Source organism: Dendrobium catenatum, unplaced genomic scaffold (genome assembly GCF_001605985.2).
Source record: "Dendrobium catenatum unplaced genomic scaffold, ASM160598v2 fragScaff_scaffold_974, whole genome shotgun sequence".
Classification (NCBI taxonomy): domain Eukaryota; kingdom Viridiplantae; phylum Streptophyta; class Magnoliopsida; order Asparagales; family Orchidaceae; genus Dendrobium; species Dendrobium catenatum.
In genome coordinates this window covers 239859-264129 of record NW_021319436.1, presented here as the reverse complement: position 1 = coordinate 264129, position 24271 = coordinate 239859, and the positions used below count along the sequence as shown (strand labels likewise).

The 24271-nt window shown below is 36.6% G+C and overlaps 1 protein-coding gene across 3 annotated transcripts in view; it reads right to left on the bottom strand.

Annotated features, from left to right (window-relative positions):
- The window catches only part of LOC110113963 (pentatricopeptide repeat-containing protein At1g06710, mitochondrial), a 46618-nt gene extending 22732 nt beyond the window's left edge, over positions 1–23886 (bottom strand). For 2 of the 3 annotated variants that reach the window (XM_028697571.1, XM_028697572.1), the window contains exons 1-3: positions 20791–23886; positions 17058–17285; positions 5425–5569 (exon numbers count right to left, since the gene is read on the bottom strand). In XM_028697571.1, the coding sequence (XP_028553404.1) occupies positions 17244–17285; positions 20791–23787 (3039 nt within the window). In that variant the 5' untranslated portion in view covers positions 23788–23886 and the 3' untranslated portion in view covers positions 5425–5569; positions 17058–17243. The remainder of the gene's footprint in view (positions 1–5424; positions 5570–17057; positions 17286–20790) is intronic. The other variant, XM_020846690.2, reaches the window with a different exon arrangement.
- Positions 23887–24271: the final 385 nt, after the last annotated feature.

The following is a 24271-nucleotide window of genomic DNA, read 5'->3' as shown; positions in this document are numbered from 1 at the left end:
ATAAAAACATAGCCATAAAAACGAATAAAAAATAAAACGGTGAAAACCAAAACAGAAATAGAAAGCATCAATTTCAAGCATGCATATCTAATACATCTAATTTGATTCTTAAGGCGCTGAAGGTTTCAAAAGATAATTGTTTTATAAAGATATATGCAAGCTGATTTTCAGTGGCTACATGATGTAGCTCTTTGTCTCCCTTGATGACATAATCCCTATTGAAATAGTATCTTATGTATATTTATATGATCTCATAGTGTTGGATTGAATTTTTTCAAATGTAGATGGCATTATTGTTATCATATAAGATTGGAATAGAGCCTACAAGTAGTCTTAAATCCAAAATTTATTATTTTAATCAAAGGACTTGTGTCACACAACTTTATAAGACTATATTCAACTTCTGCAGTGGATAGGACTATTGAGTTTTATTTTCTACAGGACCAGGAGACTTAAGGATTGTCATATGAACTGGCAGGTTCTAGAAGTATTTTTTCTATCAACCCAACATCCAGCAAAGTCTGAATAAGAATATTCTATGATTTCAAAGAAAGTGATGTGTCTAGGATATCATATTGTCAAGTTTTGGATTCCTAAGAGATATCTAAAAATTCTCTTACCAGCAGTCAGGTGGGACTCTTTTGGATCAGCCTAAAATCTAGCACAGAGACAAACACTAAACATAATATCAGGTCTGCTAGTAGTCAAGTAAAGAAGTGATCCAATTATTCATCAGTATTTTTTCTGATCAACCTATTTAGTTCCAACAATAACTTGATCCTTAGGTCTTTCAACTAGTTCCCAAATAATATTTCTCATAAATTGATTTAAATCTTCTTGCATAGCTAGGATCTAGAATTCATCAGATAGTGATTGATATATGTTTGTGGGTTTAATTATTAGGATAAAGACGGAGTGGTTCACTTCTTTCCTAAGTCCATACCGAGTTCTAACACATTCAGATGGGTCTCCTAAGATCAGTTCTCTAGGATGACTTGAATTGCACTGATGATAAGGCAATTCAAGCACTTGAGGATAACAATTTCCAAAGTTGCCTTAAAGGCTTAATGTTCATGTTGATGGATTTCATTTGTTATAAACTTTGAAGGCTTAATATGAACGTATAAAATAGATATTTCAGTTGACACATTGATTGTATATTTATTTGATAGTTTGAGCCGTAACGACTCCTATCTATCCTTTTTTTCGACTCTTATCTATCTATATAGAAGAATCAGGTTCGAACTAGGGTTCATTTATTAACCCGCGCAACATCCCTAAACGTCACGTGTGTACACATAACACGCTCGTCGGGGCCCATGCCGGTGTATCAGATTGATATCAGACAATTATTGGCTATGGAAATATTATAGCAGATTTGCTATAACAATTGGTAGGTAGCTTGTGTATGTTGTGGGCATACTTTCTTTATCTGCATAGGGATCGATGTGTTAACTTGGTGCTGAGTAACATTGGAATACACGGATTTTATGATATCCATTACTCATCACGACGATCTTTCTATAATTGTTTGCATAGGGCATTGTAGGTGTATGTTTGCATTTGTCATCATCGCTTGCAAAGGTTTGGTACATCTGTAGGTGGCCGAGTATCATCAAATTTATGCATTATTCCACCTGTCAATTGTCGTTGGAGACAATCAAATTCTCCTTCATGATGGCTTCTTTTGTTTGCTTATAGGCATGATGTGCTTTTCGTACACATGTTGGTTTCATATTTCTTGTTGTCACCTCCAAACAACTCTTTACATGCAGTACATTTTTTCATTGCATCGACAATCGGTTCATGATATGAGTGACAACATTGGTGCTATTGTCAATTGAGGGTTGAAGATTTCCATTTGACTTAGCGTTTATGGATTAGTTATGACATTCATTAAAGATTTTTGCATGATGACTTGTAGGTAGGCCGCCACATCTCCTATAATTTATTTTGGTCGTCGCTTTTGGATGAGTCAAATCCAATATTAGAGGTCAGTCATTGCGGTTCAAAAGCCCCCACATCATCTTTACAATCAAACCAACTTTTTCACCATGTTTTGATGCTTGCAAACAAACTCCACTTGCAAAAGACGGTTCAGTGTGCATGATGGATTTGACATCATATCCATCCATATTTTTGTTTCAAATTATATGGCAATCACATGTTAATTATTATTATTAAAAATTTCCATGTCAGTGCTCGTAATGTATTTATGCATGAGTTCTTTTCTTGCTTGCATGAAATTGGTGATAATGATGCATTTCACCTGTAAGCAAAAGCAAAGAATTGGTAGTAAAAATTGTGGGCCGCTGAAGCACGACGTCATACCACCAAATCTATAACCTTCGTACAAGCAAACAAAATGCATCAACAAATCCCAAAATAAACCACTGCGTATTTGGCAGACATAGTCACTTATGTAGTCGAACAACGCTTTGTATTGCATACAAATATCTTAAAATGCCTCTCATACATGCATTGCAACAGGCATGATAGGTTATATAACCATATCATCAAACATTGCATTTATATGCAAATGTGTCATATGTGCATAGCAACGGTCCTTCTAACGTGCATCTATAGGATGCCGAGAATTTCATTCAAGCGACACGTTGCAATTGCATTTCAAAAAGACCTCTGGCATGCATTTGCATGATGCCGAGAATTTCATTCTAGCATGTCCATTTGACATTACGATTGCACTTCAAAATGTCCTCCAACGTATATCTATAGGATGTTGAGAATTTCATTCTAACGTGTCATTTCGATATCACTATAACATTTCAAAAATATATATGCATGCATTTACAATAAGCAAAGAGTATCATTCTAGTGCGCCATTTGACATTATAATTGCATTTCAAAAATACCTCTGCCTCTCCATGCATTTACAATAAGCAGCAGAGTGTATCACTCTAGTGTGTCATGTGACACTGCATTTGCATTTCAAAAAATAATATCATATACACATGTGAATGCATCGTGCGAAATTTGTCGAACAGGATATACCCATGTAAGCCATAGCGAGCATGTTGTATCTACACACATGAAGTTTGAGAATGCTGCGCAGGTTAAGAAATAAATTTAGATACAAACCCAATCCTCGGTCAGCAAGTAGACAGAATTGACAAGGTTTAATCAACAAAAATGTAACAACCCATGAACTCCCTGATGATGATCATGTTGAATGTTTATCTTAGCCGAAGGTGATCATTAATTTTTAAATGCTTTCAAACCTCCACAAAATTCAAACATTCATAAAATACAAATATTTTCAAATGACCGCAAACCCTCTGATGATGGTTGGGTTGAATATAAATCTCAATCTAAGGAGATTATATGTTTTCAATGCCTTCAAACTTCTATAAATTACAAACATTTTCAAATGGTCTCATTCACCCCGATGATGGTCTTATTGACAGAAAATCTCAACCGGAATGGACCATAAACATTCAAACAAATACCTCCAAATGCCCATAAAATTCAAAACTATAAGAAAATGTCAAAATCTAAGATATTTAAATTGAAATAAATCATCAAACACTTAAAAGTATGACTACTCATTCACTCTCATCAATAGTTTGTCGATTTAGATAAATGTTAAAACTACTTTAGCTCACAAAAAGCTAATTATAATCGAGAATATTACTATGATTCATTTTCAATATGTCTATTGTCAGTAAGGAACATGGCACGTGTCCTCTAACGGATGATTTCACTGCCAAATGACATCACCTATGGTCTCGACGCTAAATGGCACCACAGGTAAACGATTATGACTAGGACCCTCTGAATCGGGTAGTTTGCCGCAAAATGGCACCATTATAATACGGTCATGATCAGGGCCCGTATGCTCCCCAATTGCATCAAATCCTTGAGATATGAATTAATATGATATAATCAATGGGGCACAAAGCTCTCTGTTAGTTAAGGTGGATTTAAATTTGTCTCCTTAGACAAATATCCACCCAGGTATACAAGGTACCCTTGGACGACGCAACCCATGTTTGCTGACAAGGATCATTTAGTCAGATTGGGTCGACTTCATCCTCTAACTAAGTAGACTATGGACCATGATGGCCTGGCACAATGGAACCACGGGATCTTGATCGGGCTCATAATCATTCTCCTCACCTTCCGTTTTAAGTGCAAGATGGTGAAATTTCTAAATGCGAATCAATGCTGCTACAATATGTTGGATATCACATATCTACGGGTGTGATGTATTCATTTGAAGACTAGCCTTAATCGAAAGTTCTCTAGTTATCAGGAGGGGTAATTAACTATATGGGCATGCACCTATAGTAAACCAGAACTCAGATCATAAAGTACTCGTAAAATGAGGACAAAATCTCTAGGTAGTGTCTTATTTCAAACCCAATCTACCTTCTGAAAAAATTACCCCGGAACTTAATCCGTTAAAACTCTCCCGAAAGAAGAACGACGGGAGGCCGAGGTACGAATTTCCGGATCCCACGGAAGGAAATATTAGATTATATTGATAATGACATAATTATTTAACTCTTTCAAAATATGAAGAGCAGTCATTATAAATTATAAGTTTTTATTTTTTATATTTAATATTTTTTTCTTAAATAATAAATTTTAAAAAATGAAAATTGTCTATCTTGGTCCTAAGCCTAGATGAATAACATCGAGGGAATTTTTGAAAAAATAAAGGCCCCTATTATAATTTTTTTTTTTGCTCCACTACTGCATTGAATATAAACAAAATTTATGAATAAATTCATAAAATAGTAATGTATGAGTCTACATGCCTCAAAAAGGTACTATATAAGCTTTCACATACGGAATAGTACTCAAAAGTTAAATGCTAATAATTAATTAAAAATAATCGCCACCATTATTTTAAATTAAGAATACAACCCTTTCTTCCACATTCATGCATACGAAGAAAAATTCCTGCCCTACTCAAATCTTCTTAAAACTCATCTAAATCCCCATTCAAATAATTGATCCTCATATAAAATGATGATCATTTTGCTTTAAAACCTCTTTTCATCCAAAACGTTGATTACAAAACTATTTTTAATTCATACATGGAGTATATGATCAAATTATAATATATATTATCATCTATAATTAATAGAAAAAAGATTATGTATTATCTTCGATGGACTATCAACACAAAAAAATAACAATCATTATTCTTTCACGCAATCTACATGAAAATATCACAAAGAAATACAATAAATTTCTCAATCTAAAAAACATATTTAGCTAAGAAAATTTTAAAAGAGATTGCATAGAAATAATCTAAAAAGTTTCAATATAAAATCCCTAGATCAAAAAAAGTGGAATAAAAGTTTCTATATCCAAAATTTTATGCTCAAACAAACAAAGGAATGTGCAGACATTGTAAAAATTTCCCCTGAAATATGAAATGAATGTAGAAATTACCCTTTTTTTTTTGTTCTGACATAAAGCTGAAGAGGATGGAATAGTGATCAAAATATGATTCGTGGTCAAAGGAGAAGGCAACAGCAACTCCATGATCAATGGAATCCAGGTGTAGAAGATTGGCGATCAAGCAGGCTTCAGCAATCTGTGATGATGAAATGTAGAAGAAAGAACTAGTTGGCGTCATCCCGTGAAAAATAAATTCAAGAATCAAAGTAAAGGATTTAGGCGGGAAGAATCGACAAATTTTGGGTTTTGAAAAAGTGTTTTAAAATATAAAAATAATATAAACTTTTTAATTATGTTTAAAAAATCAAATTTTTTAACATATTAAAAAAATAAAAATAAGTAAAGAAAAATATTTTATTCATTTCTTAACATTTTAAAAAATAAAAATAGATAATTAAAAATAGAAATTAATACAAAAGAGCCGCTTATCCAGCAATAGTTTAAAAGAATTTAGCATAAATTCTCACCACAGGAAAATGTGTGAATTCTTGCGGCAAAATTCATTAAAAATCTAAGCAATTTCGTCAGAATTAACTATTTCCGGTGGAATAATTTCCGCCGGTAAAACACGCATCGGAAAATAATTCACAGCAGAATAAATTTCCACAGGAAAAATTTCCAACGGATTTCCGGTGGATTATCGACAAAAAATAGCATTTTAACCGACAAACAAGAAAACGTCGGGAATTTCGAAAACGACGGATATTTTGAAGGAAGTTTTCTGGTGAAAATTCTGACGGAGATTTCCGCCATAAAACTGTAGATAACTTTTTAAAAAAAAATTATCAATTGAATTGATCCACTATTAGCTTCCTAACTATTCTTAACCTTGTGAACAATTTCAGAGCTTCGGCTTAGCATCCTAAAGGTGATAATAATCAAACAAATAGCAAGCTAGTAACTGGTATAATTTACATATTATTATTATCTCACGTGTTTGTCTTGAACTTCTTACCAAAAGAAAAAGTAAAGATTAAGTTGTATCAATAATTATCAGATATAGAACATACATTTCTTTCATCCAACTAATATAAAAAAGGATAAATAAACCAGACAAACTAAACAACCAGAGGAGAATAGATGCATCAAATTAGTAAAAAATTTGAATTCAAAGAAGTAAATATAGCGTACTGAACAAATCTTTTTTTTTTTTTTGCAGCCAACTAATTTTTAAATTGCTGATCATAAATAACTAACTAAAATCCATCAGCGAAAATAAATGAAAATCTGTGTTTACTCCACTCGAGATTGTCGCATTAAGCATTGACATCACTGCAGTTTATTTATTTATTTATTTTCATTACTTGGTATACATTTATGTATTCAAGAACATGTTCATGATTATGGTGGAGAAATTTTATATTTTATTTCTCAAACTTAAGTTGATTACTAAGGTTTGACATAAAGTATTTATTTAGTTCAAATTAATTTTCACTCCAGGTTATTCTAATTTGGAGGCATAAATTGTTGATGGTTGAATTGGATTTCCACTCCTCATGGTGGAATTACTGGATGGTTGTGGAATACTTGGCGAGAATTTTTTTTCTTTTATGGCAATTAGGAAGTGGAGTTTGAAGCATAGGTGGCTGATCTTCCTACTTAAATGGCTAGTAAATAAGAATAAATATTGAATTAAGGGCTATTAGCTTTATATGTTGTCATCCAAAGGAGGGGAGGTGGCTTGTTGTTGCTGTATATGGCTTATGCAAAGCTTCGGGTGAAGGAACCTTAAGTTATTTGAGAGATTTGGTTTGACATTTCTGTAGAACTAGACATATAGAATAAAACCCAAGAAATTTTATTCCAAGAAATTCAAGGGAGACGAACAAAATCTTACATATTTCACTTTGAAATCTTAAAAAAATGAAAATAGTTAGAGAGAAAGTTTTAACTTTCAAATCTCAAAGAAATGGAGCTAAATGGATTAGAAACGTCCTTGAACAGTGTCAGGCAACGGAGAGTCCAAGAGAGCTGTTTCGGAGAAAAAATTATGATATGAGAGAGTGAGGTGAACTCTGGGCAAAATAGGGTCTTTTCCGACGGTATTTCAAACTGATTTTTCAGTCAAAAATAAAATTTCTACCAAAAAAGACCGTCGGAACTTCCGCCAAGATAATTAAAAACCGATAGAATTTCCAGCGGAAATTTTCGCCAAAACTTCCATCGATAATGCATATATTTCCTGTAGTGTCTAGATTTATGATAAAAATTTTAAAAGCATACTTTTAAGACTCATTTAGCTGCCGATAAATAGAAATTACGTTTCAAAAAAATAATAGTTGTACTTAACACTCAATTGTGTGAAAATAAAAAACATTATTTTTGAGAAATTTTTTTAAGTTTAAATAAATAATGCTATTCAACAAAATCTTGGAATTCGTTAACCACTGTTTTAAAATTGTTTTCAAACTTTAAGCAAGAAAAATAAGCCCTTGGGTATTTCAATCCTTGCATTTTCTTTCTATGGAAAAATCTTCATGCAACTAGCTACTGCTCGTTGGTAAATAAAACATTAGATGCCCCTTCAGAGTCATTTAATAGAAAATATTCGAGCAATTACACCAATATTAAAGTTTGAATTCGAACAAACAAAATATAATAACTCAGAGTAAGATTTTATTGTTAATTATAACATAGCTTAAGCAAAAGTTTCACCTTTTACATTTCTTACATGCTATATCAATTGTTGCCAAATATTTAAAAAAAAATGAGAAAACGCCCCCTGACCAATCATATGTTGCCAATGTAATCTCAAAGTATCATATTTCTCAAATTTAGTCCCTCGATAATACAAAATGGATATCAATTGATCACTCGGGTAAAAATTAAAGAACATTAGGATACAAAAAATGATTTCAATTTAGTCAACAATGATACAAAATTGATCCTAATGAAGTGTGTGAGAGACAATGACCAATTGGAATAAATTTTGTCTAGTTGATGGACTAAATTAAGACTAAATTGGACACATATGAATGATCTCATAGACACTCATGACTTAGCACACGCTAAGTGTCAAAAAGGACACTAGCCTTATACTTTATAGAATAGATTGTTTCTTTTCTTCATTTTCTTTCTGATATTTTATGATAGACTATTTTATATTTCATTATATTAGAATGTTCTAATTCAATAAATGCAAAATTTTAACAAAAATAAAACTAAAATTCACTTGATTACAAAATTCGAACAAGAACTGAAATTTAAACTTGGTTTCAAAACTTGAGTGACAATCTAAATTGGATTGACATTCAAAAATTATTTGATTTACAATCAAATCACTACTTAATTTATAATTGAAAACCAAAACAGACGTACTATACAGGACTAGCAATTTTGAATTTAGGAAAGCATAGGTTTCTACTAACGATGTCTTCTAGAATCACAACTTTTCGACATAACAGAAAATAAAATGAAATCAATTAGAATGATATTTAGAAAGCTTTTAAGGATCAAAAAAAAAACTTTGTACTAGCTAGAAGCATTTACATACCATTTATAACAGGGATCTTGCCTTTAGTGGCTAAGTTGTAAATCACAATTTCTAAAAAAAAATAGCCTAACCTATTATGTACTGCATAAAAGTTTGACATCATAGTTATGTGATCAAACCCAAATTCTCATTTAAATCTAATAAAGAAAAGTTATTTCTAATATTTTCTAACCAAGTCTTTTTAGGTCTACCTCTACCTCTCTTAACATAAGTCAAATCTAATAAATCTACTTTCTTAACCGGGCCATTGGAAGGCCGCATGTGACCAAATCATCTAAGGCGATTGTCTCTAATCTTTATTTTCCACTGGAGCTACTCCAACCTTTTCACGTATGTGCTCACTTTATATCCTGACTCTAAGAGTAAAGACTCATCCACCTGAGCATCGTCATCTCTGCAACACTTAACTTAATAATATGTTTCTCTTTTAATGGCTAACATTCTGTACCATAAAACATTTCAGGTCTAACTACCATCTTATAGGATTTTCCCTTAATTTTGAGGGGAACTTTTCCATCACACAACAAGCCCGATGTATTTCTCCATTTCAACAATCCAACTTAAATTCTACTAATAACATCCCCATCTATTTCACTTTCACACTAAACAATAGACCCAAGATATCGAAAACATATATACTTATTAATGACTTGATCACCCATAGTCACAATCCCCCTACTAGATCTATTATTACTAAGATTACACTATATATATTCACTTTTAGATCTACTCAAACGAAAGCCTTTAGAGCCTACATGTACTCTAGGAATAAGACATTTAAAAAAATATATATATTGTTTTCAAATTTAATATAAAATATCATTTCTATCACTCGATATAATATGTTATTCTCAATCGTATTTGATAAAAAGAATAACCAAATTATCTTTTTTATACTAGAAGAATAACCAATAATAGGTTTGCTTGCGAACTCAAGTATTCCCATTAGGGTTACTTGTGAACTCAAGTATTTCCTATCAAATTGGTATCTACAAGGTGGAGAGGTATTTCGCCTTCAACAGGTTGACGGATGAGGAGAAATTGATAGCCGCGGATCTATGTTTGGAGGGGAAGGCATTATCATGGTACCAATAGAGGGACCAGACGAGGCTATACTGAGCTAGTGAGTGTTCAAAGACAGTTTATTAGAATGTTTCCAAACCGACAGAGGATGAGACTTCTATGAGCAATTTTTCGTACTAGTACAGGACGGACTAGTGGCAGACTACTAGGAGCGGTTCAAGCATATGGCCAGTCAGGTGGAACGATTATCCGAGTCGGCTTTGGAGGGGAATTTCATTAAGGGACTCAAGGCAGACATCAAAGCAGCGGTGAGAGTCATGATGCCTCGTGACATAGGAGAGAGCATGAAGCTGGCATAATTGGTGGAAAATCAGAAGATCCTGGAGAAGGAACCAGGAGCAGCAATTCAGGAGGCACGTACCGGATAATGACTACTCATTTAGCACCCAAAGGGCCGACGCCAGGAGGGTTTCGTGAGACCACCAAGGAGAAGACATTAGGAGGAGGAACTGGGGGGGAATTTCAAGAGGCTGACGGAGAAGGAGATGCACGAAAAGAGAGCCAAGGGATTATGTTTCAGGTGTGACGAAAAGGACCGGACTCTTCATGTTCTCACTGTCTGTGATGATGAGGAAACTAAGGGAGGTGAAGGAGGTTAGAGGAAGAGATGGAGGAGAAGCTGCATTTGGATATGGCCGACGTTTCCATGAACTTGGTGGTAGGATTCACTATGAATCATACCATGAAGGTGAAGGGGGAGATAGAGGACAGGGAGGTGATAGTGTTGATTGACTGTGGGGCTACCCACAACTTTATTTTCACTCAGATCGTCAATCAATTGGGAGTGAAATTGGTAGATACCAGTTGTTACGGTGTGATGATGGGTACGGGGCAAATGGAGAAAGGCTAGGGGATCTACAAAGGGGTGCTATTGACTATCCAGGGGATTCAGGTGAGGGAGGATTTCTTTCCACTGGAGCTAAAGAGTACTGATGTCATCCTAGGGATGAAGTGGTTGTAGACTTTGGGTGATACCAAAGTCAATTGAGGAGCAATCACTATGGAGTTGATGGTTGATGGGAAAAGGGTGGTGATCAGAAGAGATGCAGATCTATCCAAATCTATGGTGTCCCTTAAAACCATGGTGAGGAGTATACAACGGGTGGGAGAAGGCTTTTTGGTAGAGCCGTACAAGCTGGAGGGGGTGAGCTGGAGGAAGGAGGGGACATACTCCTCTCAGTACAGCCACTGATCCAGAAGTTCTAGAAGGTTTTTCAGCCACCTCAAGTATTACCACCACCCGGAGAGCAGAAGCACGCCATCACTTTGCAAGAGGGTGTGTCACCTGTCAGCGTACGGCCCTATTGCTACCCTCAATTTTAGAAGGATAAAATTGAAAAGTTGATTAGAGATATGGAGTTGATGGTTGATGGGAGAAGGGTGGTGATAAGAAGAGATGCAGATCTATCCAAATCTATGGTGTCCCTTAAAACCATGGTGAGGAGTATACAACAGGTGGGAGAAGGCTTTTTGGTAGAGCCGTACAAGCTGGAGGGGGTGAGCTGGAGGAAGGAGGGGACATACTCCTCTCAGTACAGCCACTGATCCAGAAGTTCTAGAAGGTTTTTCAGCCACCTCAAGTATTACCACCACTCGAAGAGCAGAAGCACGCCATCACTTTGCAAGAGGGTGTGTCACCTGTCAGCGTACAGCCCTATTGCTACCCTCAATTTTAGAAGGATAAAATTGAAAAGTTGATTAGAGATATGTAGGCAAGAATCATCAGATCCAACGTTAGTCCTTTCTCTAGTCCAATTCTATTGGTGAAGAAAAAAGATGGCAGCTGGCAATTCTATGTGGACTACAAGGCGTTCAACAAGGAAATTATACTGGATAATTTTCTCATACCAGTTATTGATGATCTGTTAGATGAGTTGAGTGGAGCAGTGATCTTCAGCAAGATAGATCTAAAATCAGGATATCATCAGATCAGAATGAAGAAGAAGGATGTGCCCAAGGCACTTTCAGAACTCATGAGGGACACTATGAGTTCCTAGTGATGTCGTTTGGCCTCACTAACACTCCAGCCACTTTCCAGGCACTTACGAATAAGGTTTTTAATCCTTATCTCAAGCAATTTGTACTAGTATTCTTTGATGACATCCTAGTCTACAGAAAGACAGAATAAGAGCACTGGGAGCATTTGAGAAGGGTGTTAGAAGTGCTGCAGGAACACCAGCTGAAAGCCAACTTAAAAAAGTGTTGTTTTGCACAAGCCAGTATATAGTACTTGGGCTATGTTGTATCCAAAAAAGGGATGGCAGTAGATCAGTCAAAAATTAAGGCAATGTTGAAATGGTCAGTGCCTAAAAATCTGAAGGAATTAAGAAGATTCCTAGGCCTGATAGGTTACTACAGAAGGTTTGTAAAATGATACAGCATTATAGCATGGCCACTCACTAAGCAGTTGAATGATGGTTTTGTGTGGGGGAGGGGCCACATCAGCATTTGAGAGCTTGAAGAAAACTATGACTATAGTACCAGTCTTAGCTTTGCCAGATTTCACTAAGATTTTCATAGTGGAGAGAGATGCTTTCGGATATGGATTGGGTGCAGTGCTTATTCAGAGTCATAGGCCCATCGCCTATTTTAGCCAGGTGTTGACTGCTAGAGCCAGGCTAAAATCAGTCTATGAGAGGAAGTTAATGGCCATCGTTTTGGCCATCCAGAAGTGGCGGTCCTACCTACTAGGGAGGCATTTCATTGTCAGGACCGATCAGCGGAGCTTGAAATATTTTGTGGAACAGTGGATGGTGACAGAGGAGCATTAGAGGTGGTTGTACAAGTTGCTGGGATATGATTTTGAGATTCAGTACAAGCCAGGAGTGGAGAACAAGGTGGCAGACGCTTTGTCCAGATGCATGGGAGAGCTGCAGACGATGACAATATCAATCCCAATGATGTTAGATTAGTAGGCCATCAAGGAGGAGAGTGTTATGGATGAGGAGTTGGGTAGGATAAAGGATGACTTAATAAAGGAAGGGAGTAGCCACCCGTGGTACTCATTGGAGGGGGAGAGACTACTCTACCATGGGAAGTTTTTAATACCCAGGACATCAGTCCACATTCCACAACCGCTTCAGGAGTTCCACGGGAGTGCAGTTGGAGGTCACTTAGGGGTACAGAAGACCAACAGGAGGCTGGCGGCGGAGCTGTATTGGAAGGGGATGCATAAGGATGTGGAGGAGATGGTAACCTGATGCGAGGTCTATCAAAAGAATAAGTATTTGGCTATGTCACCAGGAGGACTATTACAGCCATTAGCCTTACCAGGATGAGTATGGGAGGAGGTATTACTTGCAAGAGAGGGATAGGGTATTGGAGGAATTGAAGATATATCTAGTGAGGGCGCAACATATTATAAAAAAACAAGTGGCTGGGCATAGGAAGGGCATCCAATTCGAAGTGGGGGAAAGGGTGTTCTTGAAGCTTCGACCATACAGACAAAAGACAGTCGCCAATAGGAGAAATGAGAAGCTTGCTCCAAGGTACTTTGGACCTTATGAAGTATTGGAGAAGATTGGGGCAGTAGCATATCGGTTGAAACTACCACTAATGGTGACCATACATCCGGTTTTTCATATATCTCAGCTGAGAAGGGCCCTTTAGAGAGTATAACGTCAGCTCAGAGTTACTAGTGACATGTTTTAAAATTGCGCAATATGAGGCTCGCCTTGAGGCCCACCTTTGCGTAATTCCAGTAAAAAATGCCTCGATACTTACGCCTCGAGTTTTTTGTATGAGGCTTGCACCTCAACTTGGTTGAGGCCTGCCTTACCTCACTGCCATGAGGCTTACGCCTCACGCTATATAAATTAAAACTTACATAAATCTTGAAATAAATGCCCGACATTGGACTCTATAGGAGAGGAGGAATGGGAGAGAGCAGTTCACCGTAATGATGATTCAAATAAAGAACCCCTTAGTGATGACAGTGCTGATGACTTATGAGTTCTTATTTGATATGTCATTGCTATGTATTTTTGGAAATAGGAATTATATGTTAATGAAAAGAATATTGGGATTTTAGAAAGATAGAATTTTGAGTTGAACTATATTTCATGTTGTCTTATTATTGAGATATTTTGATTTCACTTCGTATCTTATGCTTTTTTATGTTTTATATTATTCACTCATTAGTATATAACAAATTTATCATTTTATGTTTACGCAATCTTTTGATTTTGAGGCTTACGCCTCAAAATGCCTTGAGGCTTACGCCTCGCCTCACGAATGAAAAACGCCTCAATACCCGAATACGCAATTTTAAACATTGACTAGTGACACTCACGAAGGACTTAGAGGTGATTTTGGAACTCTTAGAGTTGATGGGGGTTCGCCAGAGGGGAGAGAGAGCTAAAGAAGTGCTGATCAAGTGGAAAAGTCTTCCAGACTACGAGGCCACGTGGGAACCTTATGAGAAGATGAATCATCAGTTTTCAAATTTACACCTTGAGGACAAGGTTGTTCTTTGGGAATGAGGTATTGATACGGTTCTGCTTGAACTGCCCAAATCGGCCCCGCCTAGGCCGGTTCACGTATACAGGAGGTAGGCTAAGCCGCCTCCTCCTTGGGGATTGAAGGGCCCACTTAGGGCGGAATTTAGAGAGAGGTAACGGGGGCGGGCAGCAATTAAAGAAATCCTATTAAATTGGATTTGAATTTGATTTATTCTAGGAAAGCTTTTATTGGCTTTGTATTAGGAAGTATGTATTAAAAGGAAGAGGGAGGCTAGGGTTAGGGCATGCATGACTATTATTTCTCTTGGAGTTCTCTTTGGTGTCTTGAGCTCTAGGCTTCTCGTCTAAAGATTGGGAGAGAACGATCCTCCTCTCGAATTGAGGATCAATTGTATCTTTGTTTTGTTCTTGCTTTGCTTTGATTTTTATAAAATTATCTACTGATTTTGATTGTTTCCACCCAAATTCTTCTATTTTTCTCGCTGATTTTACCGATTATTGTTAGGTTTGCTTGCGAACTCAAGTATTCTCATTAGGGTTACTTGCGAACTTAAATATTTCCTATCAGTAACCTAACTGTATACATTAAACAAAGATTAAGAGTTTTAAATAAGGATTTCCCCTATCAAATAATCAAATATCCCAAAGAGCACAAGCAAACATTGTGGATTTATGTTCAACATTAAAAGGCATTCAAGACTATAGCTTTCTAAGCAACCAAACCGACGATATTTTTTGGTGCAAAAAATTTTGGTTTGAACTAGATAATCGATGATTTAAAGGTGGTTTCTTGGAAACCAGTGCTGTCATGGGATCTTAATTTATGGCAGGAGTCATCACCAATGGAGGATCTTCTTTCCAAGGCTATTTTGTATTTAACAATCACCGTGATTTAAACAAAAATAATAATTCTAAGAGTATGGATAAGGAAGATCAAGAATTCTGAGAGAATGTAAAAGATAGAGAATACAGAAGGATGAAAGATTGAGCATATCACTCTGATACCATGTTAAAAAAAACATGAGAGAATAATCTTCCATATTAACATATGCACAAATGATGGAAAAGGTACACAATTTATAACCTAAGTTATGCGTCTAAAATAGAAAGAAAACATAAAATCAATCCATAATTAACCCAATAAAAAGAGGAAAAAAAACAAAGAAAATTAACATAATTGTTTACAACAAAGTGTGTATAAATGTGGCAAATAACCCAATTCCTAATAAGCTACGGGACTATAAGCATGGCAATGCACTGGCCAGCAGAATGCATGGGCCGGCCATGAACTTCTGGTTGAAATGCAGTGTGGGCTCCGAAAATTCGGCCCTTTCAGCGGGATTCCGGGGATTTCAGTCGGGATTTCGGGCAGATATCGTGGATCCGCCGGGTATGATTTTGATGATGATTTTTTTGTTCTACTGGTTAATACATAGAGGTTAACATGCAGGGAGAAGCTGGTGACCCGAATGTAGGTAGGTGGAGTTGCTATGAAAAGCTGGCGGGGCAAGCTAAAGGGCCACCAGGGAATTGCTTGGAGGCATGACTGTAGGGAATGGCTGGCAGACTGGTAGCAGGAGGCCAGCAACCTTGCAAAAGAACTGGAACAAGCTGGCAACAGTGGGACATTAGATATGAAGGCAGCAGGAATGCTGCCTTGATTGCTGGGAACGGTAATTTGATGTGGATTGAATGTATAAGCTAAATTTGAGTTGATTTTAAGATTTCCAGAAGAGAAAGTTCTAATTCATTGGAGTCCATGACCCAAACAAATGGAGGATTGCGATCTCTGAACCTTATGCTAAACAAAGCTAATCACCTTTGTTGAACTAGAAGGACACAAGCAGAACATCCTTAATCAAAGTTGCACTCTGAGTGTCATTAGTCATTAGGGTTTGTGCTCATAAGAAATCTCTATCCTCATAACTGAATAAACATTATTTGGTCATCTATAACATCCTTAAAAATATGTGGGATAAATTTGTAATATATATTATAGAGATTCTCTCATTGGATCTGTTTTCCATTGTCTAGGGAAATATCAATTTAGTGTGAGGGTCTTTCAAAGTTCACAATCAATATTTAATAGTTGATACAAGGACTTCATTTTCTCAAGTTAAATACAGCCGCATATGGAATAAGTCCTCAGGAAACAGTAAATGATGTCTATACTCTAAACCATAGATATCTTGAACGAAATAATTAAGCTTCAAGAACATGATTCATGAAATAGATATGCAGAAAGAAAAAACAATCCTAGAAATAAGGCACAAATAAATTCCTTAAATTTTACCATTAAAACGATAAATATTTTTGACAAGTTCTGCCAAAACTGGGAAGGAACGAGTGGTGCTTTGTTACTTAAAAGGAAGCGAAGAGATGGAGATGTGCTATTACACATTATTATAATCCTAAAAGAATGCGTTTTGTAGCAGATTTTTACAGCAGTCACGAGCAAAATTAGCGCAGGCCTTCCAGTTGAATGAAAATTTAATCCAATGTACATAACGGCAAATCATTAGTGAGAGCAAATTATCTACTTTATGCAGTCTCTATGTAGATGTAAAACAAAAGAGTGTATAATATACCAGGCCATGCGGGAACAGCTAGCATCTCATAGAAGATTTCGAACGAATTAGTGCAGTTCAAGCAGTAGCCTGGTGAGCGCTTGGGTGCCTAATGCATGAATTTCCTCCTTCCAGTGAAGTTCTAATTCAGGAAAATACGATGTCGAAAGCACTGACAAGCAGATTAGAATAGACAAAAAAACTATTCTAGCCCACATCAGAGCTTTCTTCTTCAGCCCAACTAATGCCCTGTTGAAAGTGTAAGAAAATGGGATGTTAACAGATTTCCATAATCATAATACATTAAAACCCAAGCATGAAGCAACAACGCTTCATTAATCAAAATAATATGAATGGCACAGGAATGCTAAAACATTCCTAAGCATTTTAAAAGGAATTGTTTGGCAGCGGACGTATCACTAAAAACAATCAAGAATATCGAGTTAACCTACAAAGCATTTAAGATTATGCTAAATTAGCAGTGATCAGCATCAAGAAAAGCTTTAAAATCAACCATAAAACGGGGCAGAATGCCGCACATGCACACACATTTAATAGGACTTTTCATCCTCTCATATCTCATACCATTCATCCACATCATTGAAAAGCTAGAATTTAATTAGGTGAAATCAATTTTTTTTAGCCCCAATATCATATTTTATAAATTAAAAACTGTTTTAAATCTCAATTTATCAAAGATGTGGATAGATGGTAAAAGAGATCATCTTTCTGCAAGATTAGTTGATGTAGGACAAAAATAAAGGAACCTATCTTTAAAAAAAAACGAGGATGAGAACAAAGAAAATGTAGATGGCCAACACGAATAATTTGTCATGTCAACACAATCTTGATCAACTTTCTCTAAAGGTGTTATAACAAGGATTAAATGAACAATACTTCGCCAAGGATCCAATCTTGGTGAAGAATCTCCTTTTCATACTCGCTAAGAATAAGATATTGAAAGCAAGGAAGTTCATGTGTTTCTTATGGTCATAAGAATTTCATTTCAAAAATATATTCATTAACCCATTTGTAACAAAAAGTGATTTACATTACAAAATACACCCTATTTATACGAATACGTGAGACCAGAAGACACAAACATAAATACTCCCACCACCAAACCCAACAACATAAATATCCAACATGGCCTATGACATAAGAAATAGTCCAATACGTATGATGTAGCACATCAAAAGAGTCATAAAAAAGAGCTTTATAGATTAAATCTCGCATAGTGATTCACATGTCATTATACTCATTGTTATGTGGACTGCATTTTGTTACGTTGGTTTGTACTTACTCTAATATCAAGTATATTATAATTTTAATTAGTCAAATAAAGTTGTTTATTAAATACACAGTATGTTTGTATCAGTGCATTGAATGAGGAGCCATGAAGTTAGAGTTTGCATGGGCCACTTAAAGTGGTCAGCCTAGCCTAGGCTCAATCAAATGGTTAGAGAATATATGTTGGAAGACTAAGCCAATGGAGGTTCTATTGGAAAGAGAACTTGGACAGCTACATTCATAGGATGTCAAAAGATTGACAATTCAAGTTGCACAAGCACTCCAACCACCGACCAACGCCACATCCACAAAACAATAAAACATACTACACGCATCACCTCATCCATTCCTCTTGCAACCTTTCCTAAGCACCTCCTCCTCCATTTTAATTTGTTTATTGCTGGTGTTATAGTTTAAAATAGGAAAGAAACCTCTTTTATAGGAGTTTTGATGAATGAAAAAAAAGGAAGCCCATCTTCTTTGTGATTCCATGCTCAGTGTCTTAGGATTGAAATTAATTGATCGGTGGCTTTCAACACACTTTCTCCTTTGGCAAAGTGCAAGTTTTTTTTTTCATGTTTTTTTACTAGTTTCCATTCTTAAACATCCCCACCATCTTCCTAAGGTCTTAAATCTATCCAACACTCACAAAAATCAAGTTATACCTCTTACAAAAAATCACAGCTCCTGTTATCCATCTATTGTGACTATTCCCAAAAAAAAATTTACATCCTATTCACACATTCAATTGTACTAAAATCATCCCACGTTAATTAGATAATATCCCAATGTTATGATTTAGAGGTCCTCACCCCTCTACCCAAAAAAATATACATCCAATGCAAAAAAAGTCTCAGCTCCTGTTATCCATCAACTAATAAATCTTTTTCTTCTTACCCTTCCATCAACCCTCCACCAAACCTCGGAAACCCCTTATCTACCTCCAACAATACATAGACCCAAAATATAATATGACTCGCATACTAGTGACTCTCTTACAATGATGATACCCTTAGTTTTATATAAACTAAGACTCAAAACATGCTCTTATATATACAGACCTATAGTGTGTACAGAACACTGGGATGTTATGCAGGCGGAAGTATTGGCGGCCGGTGCGATTCGTGAAGTCCTAATGGATTGGATGTATGAGCTAGACGGGATTATCATTGAAGGAGATTGTGTTAATGACATCTGCTGGATGCAGAGCCTGACTGATTGTCAGAATAAAATCCATCGCCGCGTGGAGGGGCCGGATCTATCCTTCTTCATGGAATTTAAGCAGGTGCTCTTTCAATATATGCCCCCGGATAGTAATCGTGCGGCTGATTACTGTGCCCACCTTGCTTTAGTAGATAATTTTACCTTTTATGATGTGAATAATAGTGAATTCCCCTCAACACTTTTGTCATTGTTGAGGGAGGATAGTGATAGGGTATAGTTTTTTACTCTTGATAGTTACTTGTAACTAGTTTTATTTCATCATAATGCAAAATGCAGGAATTCAGCTATGAATCTATATAGATACGTATATAATACACATGCATTCTTTGAAATTGATTCCTTAATACATATTTATAATGATGGGAGCCCAAGCATGATCACCAGGATTTAGTTTCAACTTTCAACTTAAGCACTTGAGCCAAATCTCAAGCTTTAGCCCCCATTACGTCTACTTCAAAACTAACAATGGATAATAATAGCTTTGAAACTATTAGTTTAAAGCCAATCTATATTTAAAATTGCAAAATTGGGCATCGAGGCATTTTTCTTTCATGAATCAAGAGGCAAAACATAAGCCTTGAAGAGTTTTGAGGCATAAACCTTAGAAACAATAAATTGCACTAAGAAAAAATATTAAATACACATAAAAGCATGAGGTAAGGAGTAATATATTGAAATCCGAATATATGAACATATTAAAAAGTAACACATTAACATCCTAACATATTAAGTAGTAACAACTTGCATAAAGTATCAAATAATAAATTAATACCCCAATGTCAAATCATGAAGTAAGAAGTGCTATATAAATATCAAAATAAGAATTCCTTATGGATGAATTAGACTTGGCAAGGAGAATGCGATAGCTGTGGCTAGAAAGAAGGCAATCGACTATGTGTGTTAGGAGTAGATTTATGTAACTTATATTTACTTTTTCTAAAAAGATACACTACCACTAAATTACGCAAGCCTCATCAAAACTGAGGTGAGGCGCACCTCACATAGCACCCAATGAGACAAAGGACTCATTGTAAATTTTCCACACAAAAAATAAGATGCATTTCACATTACACAAATTTAAACTATGAAGCCAATAACGTTGGATGAACTTGAAAATAAACTATAACAAAGGGAAATAAAATGAGTCGAAAAATAGGAAAATACAAGAACAACATTTTCCAAGAAAAACATGTATGAAACACAATGCATGGTCTTTTAAGCAAGGGAGAGAGAGACTGACCATATGGCATATGCTATAAGAGAGCTCGAGTGCTTCTTCCCACTTGCCAACATGAATTAGTCCCTTCAAAAGGCAGAATAGGAGCATTAATTCTGGAACATGACCCCTCAAAATCATATCACCATACAACTGAAATGCCTTATCGAGCTTGGATGCTAAACATAGGGCCTCAATAAAGACAGAATATGTATTCAGATTTAAAATGGGACTGCATAATGAACTGCATTTAACTTCTTTGTACAAATCAAAAGCTTCATCCAGCCTTCCAGCTTGGCAAAAACTGCCAATAATAATTTTGTAAGCTGGAGCCATAGGCATTGAACTATAGTTTGATATATCTTCTATGAGTCCAATCGAGGCTATAAATTTCCTACTGAAACCTTCAATAACTTTGCAGTAACCTGCCACGTGAATTGGCCAGTGTGTTTGCTTCATCTCACCTAGAAGTTCAAGTGCCTCATCCAAAAGGCCAGCACCACAACAATGGTTTATCAACACTCTGTACGTTATAAAGTTAGGAGCACAACCCTTGGCGATCATTTGCCCATAAAGCTCAAGGCACATGTTAACTTTATCTGCATTTCCAAAACCATCTATCATGGCTGTGTATGTTATAACATCAGGATTACTTCCTTTCTCTACCATCATTTTAAAAAGCTTATATGCCGCCTCAGTTTTTCCTACCTTACAAAGCCCGTCAATCATCTCTGTGTATGTGACAACGTTTGGAGCACAAGAGTTCACCAACATTTTAGACAGAACCTCTAGAACAAGATCAAGCCTTTTATCTTTAAACAGCCTATCAATTAAGGAACTATATGTATACACGCTCGGGGTATGACCATGCTGGGACATTCTAACAAGAACATTTTGTGCCTCGTCAAGTTTGCCAACCTTGCAGAAACCATCAACAAGAGCATCATAAACAACCTGATTTGGTTTACAACCAGATGATAGCATTGTATCCAACAAATCATGAGCCTCAACAACTTTGTGAGCTTTACACAAACCATCAACTAATGCACCATAGGTAAAAACATTTGGTTCTGTAGTGTTAGAACTATTACCTTGAAAGTACATGTCAACATTATTCCCTTCAGATGTTCCAGTCATTTTGGAATAAATTTGGCATGCTTTCTCAATGTCGCCAGCCTTACAAAGACCATCAATTAAAGCACTGTAGGTGACCACATTGGGAAGACAACCCATGCCAAGCATACTAATAAAGAGTTTATTTGCCTCTGAAACTCTCCTAGCTTTAAGGTAGGAGTGTATAAGTGAAGTATAAGTCACAACATTTGGTGTGCATCCATTCCTTATCATTTCGTCAAACCAATTTTTAGCCTGTTGGATAAGCCCAACCTTACAAAAAGTGTCTATCAGAGTGGTATATGTATAAACATCAGGTGCAACACCAGTACTTTTCATTTCTTCAAATAAACAAAAAGCCTCCTCCACCTTAGAAGCCTGGCAGAGACAACTAATAACTTTTGTATATGTACTAGTATCAGGTACAAACCCCTTCCTCATCATCTCTTGAATAACCTTGAAGGCCCTATCAAACTTTCCCAGGTTGCAAAGGCATTCTGTGAAGTTAACAACATTTACCTTGTTAAGCACAACACCAACATCGAGCATTTCCTCATAAACTTTTTCTGCCAATTCCACCATCGCAGAACTTGCCTCCCCATTCCCACAAAGTCCTCCGATAAAAATGTTATAAGGTACGTATCCTGGTCGGCAACCACATCCATCCATCTTTTTCAGCATCTTGTAAGCATAACTATAATCACCCGCAGTGCAATAAGCATGTAAGAGAGAATTAAACAATGACGGGCTTGGATGGCAACCCTCCATGATCATCATGTTGACGATCCTCTTACACCATCCGAGCTGCTTTTTCTTTAAAAAGCCTGAAAGTAGTGTTCTATAAGTCACAACATTTGGCAAGTGGGAATTTGAGCGCAGTCTGTGTAGCAGAGACATGGCTTCCTCAAAAAGAGAAGCTTCCAACAATCCACTTATCATCTGTGTGCATAAAATTGTGTCAAGCGTAAAATCTTCCTTCTCTAGGATACTAAGAGCTTCCTCCCACCTCCCAGCTTTGCATAATGCATGAACAAAGCACCCTATTGTGAACCTGTCCATTGAACACCCCGAATCTGACATCTCCCTATGAACCAAAAAAGCCGAATCCAACATGTCAGCAGTCAAAAGAACCTGAACCAGAGCATTATAAGCAGTTCTGGATGGCCTATGACCAAAGTCCTTAAGCCTCCCAAGCTCCTCTAACGCCATGTTCCAAAATCCATTTCGACAGCATTTTCTTATCAAAACATTAAGCAACCTCCCTAGCACTTCTCTGTCGTCTAGTTCAATCTCTCTAAGAAAATGTTGAGGGACACTGTTCTTCTCATTGAAACCAAGCACATCAAGCAAGGCATCAAAAGTGAGAGTGTCGTGGCTATAGCCAATCTGTCTCCCAGCCCATAAGAAGAACTTAACCGCCAATTCAGGAACCTTTAAGAGCCTCAGCACCTCGATAACAAGGTTATTATCAAGCTTTCCCCGAAACTGACGCAGGTACTTCAGTGTCTCCTCTTCCAAGTCATCAAAATTAGACCTAATTGCCTCACAAATCAAAACAGCTTCTTCAGAGGGCTCGATTTTGAAGGTTGAGCTACAATCTGCAGCTTCCTCTTGCAAAAAGGCGAAGTCTTTGGCAAATACGACGACTTGTTTCTTGTTTTCTTGACCAACTGTCCATCCATTGCTGGAAATTGAGCAATCCGGATCGACTAATCCGTGTAAATCGTCACAGTTGGAAGAACAGCTACTACTGCTGCTAAAGAAAGAAAGACGGCCTCTTCTATAAGGATTGAGACGGCAAATCAATCGGTTCATTAGCAGGAAGCACAGGAAGTTACCAGATAACTCTGCGGACATAGCCACGCACTGCGATAAAATCACGGTGGGTGCCCGTCTGCTCATTGACATGCAACAGAGGGATGGGTGGATTGGGTGCTAAATAGGTTTAGGAGATTGGGATTCGATCCTGAAGAGGTGAATGGTCGGTGGAAAGATTTGATTTTGAGGTGTAGAGTTGGGCAAATTATTGGGTCAGGTGATCGAAGCCATCTCTCCGTTTGGTCGTCAATGAAAATGCGACATCTGTTAGGCTTTTTTTTTAATTTAATATTAACGCTTTATGTCTTTTCAGAGTTAGCGACCCGACCCGATAACGCTTTTCATTTGAATTTCGGTAAATAAAGAATGGAAACGCCGCGCGACATCTTCACTGTTACTCCAGCTCCAGCTCTGGTAAGCGCTCTCGGATTCCTCCATTTCCTTCGGTTCTGCATTAGCTTATTCCTGCCGGAGGTAGACGACGAACCCGTAGAAGATCATCAATCAGGAAGAGGTATGGTTGCGCCTAACTTGCGCTTGACTTGCGCTTTCGTTGCGTTTAAGTTATATGTTA